The sequence below is a fragment of the Macrobrachium rosenbergii genome, chromosome 42 (assembly GCF_040412425.1).
Source record: "Macrobrachium rosenbergii isolate ZJJX-2024 chromosome 42, ASM4041242v1, whole genome shotgun sequence".
Lineage (NCBI taxonomy): Eukaryota > Metazoa > Arthropoda > Malacostraca > Decapoda > Palaemonidae > Macrobrachium > Macrobrachium rosenbergii.
Genome location: NC_089782.1, coordinates 9,123,238 through 9,135,857, shown reverse-complemented (window position 1 = coordinate 9,135,857; position 12,620 = coordinate 9,123,238). Strand labels below are relative to the sequence as shown.

At 37.1% G+C, this 12,620-nt stretch overlaps 1 protein-coding gene across 50 annotated transcripts in view; it reads right to left on the bottom strand.

The window, feature by feature from the left end:
• LOC136827934 (ankyrin-2-like) overlaps positions 1–12,620 on the bottom strand; it is a 790,256-nt gene that overhangs the window by 326,931 nt on the left and 450,705 nt on the right. For all 50 annotated transcript variants that reach the window (XM_067085443.1, XM_067085453.1, XM_067085409.1 and 47 more), the window contains one exon: positions 2,498–2,681. In XM_067085443.1, the coding sequence (XP_066941544.1) occupies positions 2,498–2,681 (184 nt within the window). The remainder of the gene's footprint in view (positions 1–2,497; positions 2,682–12,620) is intronic.

The window sequence follows — 12,620 nt, the reverse complement described above, 5'->3', positions numbered from 1 at the left end:
ACAGTATGTACTTTGAAAAATGTAAAAAGCCCATTTCTTGACAAAAACTAATTTAGGTCAAAGTTCACCTCCCTTCAAATAATTAGTTCTGAAAAATATTTAGATTTTATACTGACTGGTACTGTATTATACACTATTAACAAAATCTGTTAGAAAGTAATTCATTTTTAACTGTTGGAGTCGACAGAAATTTGACAGCTGAAACAAAATGTCTGCAATCTTAAATATCTATATCAAACCACTATAATGTGCTTTGACCTCAGCCAACCACTGAAACTTTTGTGTATAATACAGTCACCAACAAAATCCTTATCAGAATCCATATATCAACCTACCCAACCATGTAAATACTGTATTTCATTTTCATTTGGAAAAACTTCTTTCATAAAATTATCAAGTCTGTATGCCCTCCTTCCCTGAATAATCACAGACACTTCCATATCTTATAGAAGAGAAGTTTTGTGTTTAATTTTTTATGTACTCAAGTTTAGGTAATCTTACACATAAAATTAACAATTCAAAAAGTCAGCACTCCTATAATATAGTGGATCCCTGCCTATTTGCAGTTTCAGATTCATGGCTTCACCTATTCATGGATTTATCTGTGGAACGTATACAGTATACAGTAAACACCCCGTATTCTCGGGTGATGCGTACCAACAACCCCCCAATAATAGCTAAAATCCGCAAATACTTAAAACCCCTCTAAAAACACTTGAACTGCCTATTTTGATAGTCCACACAAAAAAATTTCTAAAAATGCTTATACCTGAGTATTTTAATAGTTTTATCACAAAAAGTGCATTTAGTCATGCAAATGATGTGAAAATACAGCAATTAGTGAATATTTCTTGGTGAAAAATACCGCGAATGGGCAAATTTTCTGCGAATACCTGAGTCCGTGAATCGTGAGACCGCGAATACGGGGGGTTTACTGTACACATTATTCACAGAAAATTCACCTATTAGCGGTATTTTTTATAGAGAAATATTCACAAATGCTGTATTTTCATATCTTTCCACGACTAAATGCAATTTTTTTTATGAAACTATTAAAATATTCAGGTATAAGCATTTTTAGAGGGTTTTTTTTTTTGGGTGTTTCAAACTATCAAAATAGGCAGTTATAAGCATTTTTAGAGGAGTTTTAAGTAGTTGTGGATTTGAGCTATTCATGGGGGGTAGTGGCATGCATTCCCCATGATTACTGGGGTCGACTGTACGTCGGATTTTTAAGTCCATTCCTCAAAAAAAAAAAAAAAAAAAAAAAAAAAAAAGTTCGTGTACCAATATGTAGTCTAAAAAAATTTTAAGAAGTCAAAATACTAGATTCATACATTAAATACTCTAACATAAGGAACAAATGTTTCGCACTCCTTGAAATATAGCAAACTTCAATACATAACTATCTTGGCTTCTGAAGATAAGATGCAAATACGAATGAAAAGGCCATAACCAAAGTCACAAAAACTATACAGTATAAGAAAATAATTTATTACTGTAAAGGAATTTTGGAATTTTATAGAAACTATTTCATAAGATAATACTGGTTTAATATGATTAAAATTCAACATGATTAAAACACGTTGATGCCAAAATTTTACCTTAATCTTAACTGCAAGTACGTATACTAAATACTTCCAAAATATTAACTATCGCTAATTTTTCTTCGGTTCTACTCCAATTTTATATTTAGTACACCTCTCCTTTCCAAGTAAAAATTCTTAAATGTATAAAAATCTAGTTTAGCTACTTTATTATTCTAATCTACTATAACTATCCATGTATAAAGAATGAAAAAAAAATTGGTTTTAATATCCGGCCTTCGCCTTTTCACTTTTCTAAGTAAACCAGATAAAAGCAAAATTTAAAAAGAGGAATCCAAAGCAGACAGGGTTTCAAGGCAATGAGCTGCAAAAAAGACTACGTATCAACTTACAGAGTACAAGTAATGCAATCCATATGCAACCCTTTTCAACAGTACTGTCCTAATTCTACTGCATGGCAATAATCAAGCAGCTGATGTACTTCCCAAATATGAAGACATCACAATAATTTCTAGTTTACAAAGAAACTTAAAATTCATGTAAACTTTATAAGACCTAAAAAGAAAAGTTACTCCTGAATAGCACACACCATTACAGTACTATAACAAAATATAAAAAAATAATAAAACACAATACCTAGAAAGTATCAAACTAGAAAACACTGGCAATCAGGAAAATCTAATACATTCACTATGCATTCCAGTGCCCACAGTGTGGGGAAATTATACAGAATGGTAACACCTACTTCACCCTTTATGCCTAAAGCTTTCAAAAATTTTGTCTTAACATATTACCTCAGGTTGCGAACCATCGCTGAAGTTTTCAATGTGCAATGCATATGTCTGCTTATCCTAGTCTACATCAAAATGAACTTCGCATTTGTGTCATAGATGATTACTACAGGTAACCTATCAAAGAGATAAAATAAAAAAAAAAACAAACAGACCCACCTCCTTCATCTTCAGATTCACTCATGAATGTTTCGTGCATTGTCTCTGGCACCACCACCTTGTATTTCTCCTCAGTGACCGTAGTTGTAGTTGTAGTGATGGTGGTTTCTGTCACTATCTTCAAGGTTTCTACAACAGATATGTAACCAAGTCGTTGTGCAATACTGAGAGCCGTTTTTCCATCCTGAGATAAACATCATAACTGTGTAAATACCTATACATTCATTTGAAAATAAATAAGTATGGTAACTGCCCAGCATATAGAAATGAAAAATATACAACCTACTTGAAACACCTTATAAGATGAACTGCAATAAATACTTATAGTCTTTATTGGCACCATCACCTTTCATATATGTACAGTACATCCTTACACTCAAGATAAGGAAGTTACCAAAATCATATTAATAATAATCATTTAGAGTATCTGTTCTGCATACTCTTACAATTTATTCTCATTCTGATGGCTACAAGGAAACTGAACAAAAACAGCACAGCCATCTGCAAAAAGGAAAAATATTTTTAAAAGTCAAAGGATTCATACAATGAGCAAATGGAATATGTAACTTTTTTAAAAATACGGATAAACACTTTAATACTCCGAGAAAAAAATTCAAACTACAGTACCAATATAATAAAAAATAAAGAATACATTGTACTGATATTTAATCATTACCAAGTTCTTATCTACTGCTTTATTGACTGTAATATAGCTTTCTTCAAACAAAATTCATATATGCCCATATTCTTGATCTTCAAATATCCCCAAATAATCTTTTATCCCACAAAGAAGATGATTTGCACCAAAGGGTATCCATCAATCACCTGACTCACTTATAAGTGAAGGGTTTATTTAAAAAAAACTGTGCTTATTTTATAAGAATTACTGTAGTTCAGTTCATCTTAACCCAATTGCTCATGTACAGTATACAGGTACATCAGTGATAATCTAGGAAGGAGGACCAAGTTGCTGAATATTGCAGAATGGTGATCAAAACCTATAGGCTCTAGAAAAGCATTTGACTTCCATATATCAGGGACCAAGGCTCTGGTAACTCAAGTGGGTTGTTATGAGGATGAATGTTTTAGTGTAAACCATCATCATAAGCACCTTTAGTCAGATTTTCTATTCACTGTGTTAGATGCATAAATTGAGTTTTGTCCATACTTCTTTGTTCCATGCCCTTTCTACACAAACTCCCAGTAGGTCTCACCCTTCATCTATCCCCTCTAAGCAACATCCTGGGTCTTCCTACAAGCTCTTTGTCTCATTCCTTTTCATAAGAGGTCCAACTATCTACAATCTGAGGTCCAACTATCTGCAATTTATAAGATCTCAAGTCTTTTCTAGCCTTTGGATACCACATCTTTCCATCATTTATAATGCAATAATCCATGGATTCATGAATCAAGGAATCTTAACATTCTATGGTCACATCTTTCCAAAATCACTTCCATTTACCTTGTCAGTGTCCATGTTTTTTGCATATAGTAATACAGACTTGATGTATCCATCATAAATTTTGTTTTCTGTACCTCCCTCCATTTCATCCATGCTGCAGTTACTCTTTCTTACTGGTATAGCAATTCCTAGTTCAGTGCGTTCCCTTGTTAAAAGAAATGCTCTAGCTCTTCTAAGACCTGCCCACCCATCACAAAAGGTAACAAAGCTCATGTATTGGTATTTGTGTCAATTCCTGTCTCTAGGATACCAATAAATGAATGAGGCGATGGAGTTAAGAAAAGAAAATAATGATTTCTCTCTAAGTCCCTTCAAGCTAAAACTTGGCCAGCCATGACCAACAGCTCCAGCCATTTTAAAGCTCAATCTCTGATTTAGTTAAGTTAAAATAAAAATTACATTATGAAGATAATGAAGTAGAGTTCTAATCTCATGACTAGAATTCTACTTGCACTGTTTTACCATGTCACATGTTTGTTAGGTCTACTGGCCTGTACTACTATTAGACTGTGTTCTTTATGAACTGCTTCTTCCACTGACCAGTAAAAAAAAATCATGGATGTCGCCTCTGAAGTTTCCGGTTCTCCACAGGTAATAAGAAATGGCTCTAAATTGAGAGAAATTTTTTCCTCCTGTAGTTTGAGCCCCCACTACCAAGTCAGGTGCAAACAACAAACAATTTTTAGTATAATTACTCTCCCAGAAATGGCATGAATCTTGCTGACCTTCTGTAAAGTCCATTCACTGTTGTCTGGTGATTTAGATGTGCTCCCCAATCCAGGCTTAAAACACCTGTAAATACCATTATCTCAGAGGAAAGAGGACCAGCAGACACTGCAAATCTTAACCTTGCTGGTTGCAGCTGTACATAACATGCTCAATAGCAGTAAGAATCAGTTTTTCCAGAGAGGAAAGGTGTTCTGACAGGGACTGCCACAACCTAACTGGAAGACCTAAGCTGTACCGGAACTATGGATAAAGGACAACAACGTCCTGATCTTGTATTATCTCAGGCCAACTACAGCTACTCCTGTGTCATAGATCCATTGTACATGCCAGACTCCTCCCAGTTGGTATGAGGCCTCAAAAGTTGGCAAACAAGCAGCAAAATGGCCACATTTCATTTAGTTCTACTCTTGTTGCTACTATCCCTAACCAGTTGCCCAAGAGTCTATCGAGCCCATTATCCAGGAATATCAAGAAGGCATTCTTCCCGATGAAAAAACAAACTGAAGCCACTATTCTTACTATGATGGAGGGTGCTTCAGAATACACTATAATGGTGGGTGCTGCTCAATTGCTGATTTTATGGAAAGCCATACTGCCTAATTATACTTTTAGTAATAAGGAATACAGACACCACCCTACTTATGAACATTCAACTTACAAACATTCAGAGATACAAACAAATGGGATCACAAATTAAAATTGAACACAGAGTGCTCCTCTTTGCCACCTTTAAATTCAAATTTTGTTTTGCATGCCTATTCTGTACATAGAGTACTGTATGTACAGTGTATGTATTGTGTTTCAGGATGAAAACATACATGGTGCTGTACTGATTTTATATCATACTCCACTTAAATAGGCATGAAGAGTACAGTAACCAAATTACAAACAATTCAACATATAAACGGCTGTCTGGAACGCACCTCGTTCGTAAGTAGGGTGGTGTCTGTATGTTGTTTTGGAAGGTTTTCCTAACACAGTTAATTCTTATCCTTTGGCAACTTTTTATTTAGAAACAAAGCGATTCGACGGGACTATTAAACTAGCAGTTGTTGGTAGTTTGCCAGTGCCAGAGGTTTGCTGTATTTATGCAAATGACTTGGCTATCAGTTATGAAGTTTGTCCACCCTATTCTGTCTGTTGTTAAGGTGGAAATGTTAGTAGTGAAAATTTCATTCTACCTGTTGGTGTGACAATGCGCTCGCATGCCAAAGTCCTTGACATGGATGACGTAGATTTAGATTTAGAGAATTAGATAGACAGAAGACTGATTTGTAGTAATATTAATTCTAACGATGTTGATTAAGACACATGAGCGTTTAAAGACACACAGTAAGAAATTTGCACACGCTGAGGATGGTGTTCCTGACGATTGTTCCAAACCCATTTTCATTAGGAATAATGGTTTACTTTATCAGGTCAGTAGGTCTGTGAATGCACCTGACATTTCAATGGAGGAAGTAAAACAGCTCAGCTCGTAGTGCTGACTAACTACAGTACTGGACAGTTACTGTATTTGGCATGGAAATAATTTGGCTGGGCATTTTGGCGTTCGGAAGACTTTTAAGAAATTGGCTGAATGTTTTTATTGGCCAAGTGTACGACGAGATGTCAAGCGACATGTCCCCTCATGTCACATTTGTCAGGTGGTCAGTACACCTAAGCAAAAGATTGCAAAAGCTCCTCTTCTTCCTATACCTTCTGTGGAAGAAGCCTTCAGGGAGGTTATTATTGATGTGGTCAGTCCTTTGCCACAGATGTGTGGGGGACGTGAATACTTGTTTTCTACTGTTGATAGGATGTCTAGGTTCCCTGAGGCTATCCCACTGCGGAGTATTAAGGGAGTGAGAATTGTAGTTATTAATAAACTTTTTTCACAAAATTTGTTATTCCAAAAAATTACAGTGACTGTGGTACCAACTTTCCCAGTAAGTACAGTATTTCAAGCATACAATGTCTGAGTTGGAGATTAAGCATGTAACTTCTTCCCTTTACCATCATGAGAGTCAGAGGCAAAAGGAGAGGTTACAACAAATGTTAAAGTCTGTATTAAGAAAATTTTGTCTAGAGTATGGTAGTGAATGGGATAAAGAGATCCCTTATGCCCTTTTCGCTATCAGGTCTATGCCAAATGAGACTTTAGGATTCTCTCCCTTTCAGTTAATTTTTAGTCACTGTGTTCATTGACTTAGGGAACAATGGAAGGGATACACTCCTGAAACTAATGTTCTTGATTATTTATCTAATTTAGAGGAAAAGTTAAGAAAGGCACGAAACTTTGCAAAAGAAAATTTAGCAAAGAATCGGGCTATGATGAAAGAAAAGTACGATGGAGATAGTGTTGTTTTGTTACCCACATCAGGAAATCCTCTAAAGGCTCAATTCTTGGGCCCTTGGAAGATTTTAAAACAGCTTAATGAATGGAATGGAATATGCATTTTAACCCAAGGCCAAGCACTGGGACCTATGAGGTCATTCAGTGCTGAAAAGGAAATTGAGAGTAGGTAGGTTTGAAAGGTGTAACAGGAGGAAAACCTTGCAGTTGCACTATGAAATAAGTGTTAAGAAGGGGTGGATAGCAGGATGGAGGAAAGATAATATGAATGGAGGTACAGTAAAAGGAATGAAAGGGGTTGCAGCTAGGGGTCGAAGGGACGCCGCAAAGAACTTTTAGTAATGCCTACAGTGCACCTTGTGAGGCACACTGATGGCACTACTGTAACTCCCCACAGGGAGTTACAGCTTAATGAGGTCAGTTACCTGACCAAAATGCCCCAGACGAAGTGTAACACCCAAATTTGCCAAATAAATATGATTGAGCCTTTTGTAGAGAAAACTTAGAGGTAGAGCCAGTGACCTGGTAAATGGAGACATAGACATACTGTAGATGTGGGTGGTCTCTCAAGTAATTCTGACATTTTGAAACAGTTACAGGTTAAATTTCAACATTTTGACCCTAGTAAAGTGGAATCGTTAATGACTCTGATTAATGGGTACAGTACTGTACGGTATAAAATTTTATTTCAGGATTCTCCCAGCAGGACTAATCTTAGAACACCAACCAGACATTGGCTACTCTCAACCAATAAAACAATGTCCATATAGGTTGAGTCATTTTAAAAGGAATGTGGTTCATGAAGAAGTTAAGTATATGTTCAACCATGACCTCATAAAACCCAGTAATAGCCCTTGGAGTTCTCTGGTAATTTTAGTAAAGAAAGAGGGTGGTCAGCATAGACTTTGCTTCGATTATCTGAGTAAACGAAGTGACTAAAACAGACTTGTATCCTTTGCCCAGAGTGGAGGACTGTATGGATCTAATCGGATCTGCTAAATATATTAGCAAATTTGACCTGTTGAAAGGATGTTGGCAGGTGGGACTTACTCCAAGGGCAAAGAAAATTTCAGCCTTTGTTACTGGTGATGGATTGTACGAGTGTAAAGTGATGCCTTTTGGCATGAAGAATGTAGCCGCAACTTTTCAAAGGTTAATGAATTTTCTAACTTTGGTTTACATCAACGACCTTATAATAAATAATGATGACTGAGAGACCCATTTAAAATGAATTCATGCTCTACTCAAGGGACTGAGGAAAGCTGGTCTTGTGACTAATTTTGAAAAAGTGATTTTGCCCAAGCAAAGGTAATATATTTAGGTCATGAAATTGGCTTGGGCAAAGTTACTCCTAAACAGGCTAATGTTGAGCCAATTACAGCTTTCCCTGCTCCTCAAAATAAGCGTGGTGTATGAAACTGCTTGGGAATGGTAGGTTTCATTAGAAATGTTTCTGATGTCATCTACCCTTTAACTAATCTAGATTTCATTAGAAGTGTTCCTGATGTTGCCTTCCCTTTAATTAATCTATTAAAGAAGGCTATAAAATTTCTTTGGGATAAATTATGTCAGACATCTTTTAAGAATTTAAAACATCTTTAGTTAGTTTTTCTATTTTGAGATCTCCAAATTTCTCTGTGCCTTTCTCACTAGCAACCGACGCTACTGATTCAGGTACAGTATTTGGGCTGTTTTATTACAGGTTGATGAAGAAGGTACTCTACATCCTGTGACTTACTTCTCCCAGAAGTTATCCCCTGCTGAAAGAAGATATTTGACTATCGAGAAGGAGGCCCTCTGTTTAATAAAGTTTATTGAACACTTGATATTTATTTTATTTCACCTTTATATTCCATCCAAGTATTTACAAATCACAACCCTCTGGTATTCCAAATCACTGCCAGGAGAAGAACCATGCTGGAGTTTAATTTTACAGGAGTATAACCTCTATATATAGCATGTCAATGGCAAGGATAATACTGTTCCAGATGCTCTGTCTAGAGCGTCTGAGACAACCTAATAAAGAAAACTTCCATAATAATGACTTTCCTTTCAAGGTATTTGTTTTACTTCTTTGTTAAAGTAAATATTAAGATTAACTGCATTTTCTTTGTTGCATTCTAATCAAGTTGATTTAGCCTAAAGTCTTGATTTGTTTCTCTTGAATTATATTTAAATTTAAATTCCTTGCTTGATTAAAATTTTGCTTTAAATAGTTCCCTTTTTTCCCTTTAAAATATATATAATTTTTTTCTTTGTGGTGGGGAACTGTCATAATTCTGCCCTGTTAATTACTTGTGACCTTTTGTTATATTTTAAAAGTAAAGTAGCTTTCCAAGTTTTTTTTGTCATGAAAAGTTTAGATAAGTTTTTATTATTTACTTGGTTTTTTGTATTACTGATACTACGTCCATGAATTGCATTTTTCTTTGTATTTACATGTACAATTGTTTGTATGCCTGCTGGAGTGTTGTCAGCTCTGAATTGCTGTAAAGGTCAGCTCTCGCTCTGTCTACACTGGCTGGGCAGATCTTCAAGCAGTTACTGGAGTTTTGCAGTGTGTCAGAGATCTCGTTTTTTCTGCGTACTTTACTTGATCGCCTGGTTGACTGTGGTCCCAGGCTTTCTCTCTCTCTCGTCCAGCTGCAGTGGATTCACCTCCAGGGATCCTGCTGTGTGTGTAGCATGCCATCTGCTGTTGTCCTGGTGCCTGTTTTTTTGGTAGCACACCTTGCCTGACTTCTCCCTATCTTGCTGTGAGTGTGACATGCCATCTGCTGTTATTGGGAGTGCTCGCTCCTGGTGCCTGTCTTGGTGGCACACTTTGCCTGACTGTTCCCTGTCCTGCTACCTCCAGTGCCATGCTGTGCCTTGGGGTTTGTCATACTGCTTAGACTTTCTGTTTGCTGGTGAGGGTTGAACCCTTAGTTAATGCGGGTCAGCATCACCTTTATCAGCAACCGTCTTGTGTTGACCTACAGCCATGTGTGTATGCTCAAGCTCCTGTGTATCGCTGCATTATTTTTTATTTATATTCAAGTGTAAATATCAATATTTGTGTTATATGTAAACATTTGTTAATTAGGTTTAAGGGGATTAATTAGGTTTAGGTTTTCTTCTGGCTTTCTCTTTGACTGTCCCGTCATTGTATGTGAGCTGTTCTCTTCCTCTGCGTGATAGTTGCGAATGTGTTTTTCAAGAATTGTATAGTGAATGTGTTCGTTTCCTGTAACAGAGCTTTTTGGTGATCTTGGTTTTGAGTATTTTTAATAAACATTCCATTTCAAGTTCAGAGTATTTTTACCCCTTTTTGAGTCATTTTCATGTCATTGATTGTTCCACGAGTGGTCAAACACATACGATTGTATCCTGTGAGGTTCTGACTGTTTATGAGTGGTAAGAACCTGGATGATTATTGTAATGAAAGAGCAACGCTGTTACAAATGGATTGTATAATTAATAATCAACCTCCATCTTCCTGCCACCCTCAGAATCAAAAACAGATGACTGCAGAACCTACGTGAGAAGTCCCATACTTCCTTGATTGCTGCTTCTGCAACATCAACTTCATCTTCCCATCAAGAACCTGAGAGGAGAATGTCCCCAGAAAGATGAAACAAGTTACTTCCCTCACCCAAGACTTTACTTTTAACTGCTGCCATGACCTCCAGAATTTCTGGGGATGCACCCCACAAGTAGAAATGGCTGCAGGTGAGTACTTTTCTCAACTGCCTCTGCAAACCCTTAACAGGGGATGTCATTGTAGGGAGTCTGCTGTTTGTAAGCCAAACAATGATTGCTGTCTTCTTTCAGAAATTACCTTCTTGGGACTAAAAATAAAGGAACTCCTGGAGGAAGTAGCTGGATCTTCCAATAATATAAAGTCCTGGCCATTAACCTCTATTTAGTGTCAACTGCTATCTGGAAGGAGTTGAATGGCTGCCCTGGTCACTGTTAAGATCAGTTTCCCAGAAGTTCCCTGTACCACATTCTCCAGAAACAGGAATGGGTTCAGTGGGTCTGTTCCCTCAGGTCCTTAAATTAGATGGGGACTTTGCCAGGATGTGCACAACCATTTTAAAGTGAAAATTGGAGACTAGGACAAAAGAGAGACACATCTTTTTGGCTTTGGTGATGTCTAAGGAAATAGTTCCCTCTAAAGCAGAAAACTGATGGCTCCTGACACTCATTACCACCCATCTGCCAAGACCTGTTAACTCTTGGATTAACTCCTCCTACTGTGTTGATCTTCATCAGCAAAAAAAAGATGGAGTCAATAGCAAAGATGTCTGTTTAAAAACTGCCTTCATAACAGACAGGGGGTGGCATTTCTGCAAATCACAGCTATAGATAGAACTTGCTCAGGCAAAGGTAGAGAAGGATGCATTAGTGTAGTGACCTTGGCCATACACCTGGGTTTTATATCTATGGTGTTCAATAATGTATAGGCCTGTGGTAGGTAAAAAAATGTGGCAGCCTGGGTCGTTCCATGGCTGCCTTCAGTTTGTCTTATCCATATGCTTTACCAAGACCTTACAGTTCCTAGTCTTTAAAATCATCTCTGTAGGCATGATCAGTGTTTTTATAGTACCTCCTGGAGAATACTGTTTACAACACTAATTTTTGCTTTGTTGAGCATCTCCTCTCAATTCTCTTAGATGAATCTCTGAAGGTCACTGAAGAGAAGACCTCACTAAATGACTATGACTAGAAATATGACATTTTTATAATAAAATAAAGTTTTATATATACTTACCCAGTAATTACATTACTATTAGTTTCTGCTCAAAATTTTGAAATTGCAGGCCACGCTAGTTTGTTTTGGTTATGGCGATGTGCCCCACCCACTTTCTGGTGTAAGAGAAGGTACAACATAGCAAAGAGCTTCAATTTGTTTATGCCCTTATGTCCAATGAGGGGAGGCAGGTGGGCTCTGATTATGGAATTACTGGGTAAGTACTGTATATATAAAACTTTATTTTCCTATAAAAATGTAATTTTTATATAAGTAATTTACCCAGTAATTACATAGCTGATTCTCACATTGAATAGAGGTGGGAATGTTGGACATATCTACCCCAAAACATTATTAACAGTAATGAGTTTGAGAATAGAAATTTGCTAACATTGAATCAATGTTGTTGAACCTTATCTGATAAGAGAGCTGCTACAGGTAGATACTGCCTTTGGTTGGCACTCATCTTATCCAGGAGAGGCGAGGCGGTAAAGCCTTGAGGGCCTACTACTACAGTGGGTGCTTTGTAGCGATGGACTAATTTCCGAGGGCCAGCAAAGTACAAGATGCCGATGCCCCTGCCCAGGGCGCAGTACCACACAAAATAACCAGAGTAAATAGTCACCATAACCACCAAAATTCATATTAAAAACACCAATACCCAACCATAAAACCAAAAGACTGGAGGGTACGCCAAGTACATAGTACTCCCAGGCTCCCCAAAACTCAACACCCTAAGCAAGGCGAAGATATTAAAGAAAGGACATTACTTTCTACGTTTCCTTCCCCAACACCACACCAGTCGCGTAAAACGGACCCAAGGTACTGCATTGATCGTAAGTAGTCACGATATCTCTTAAAC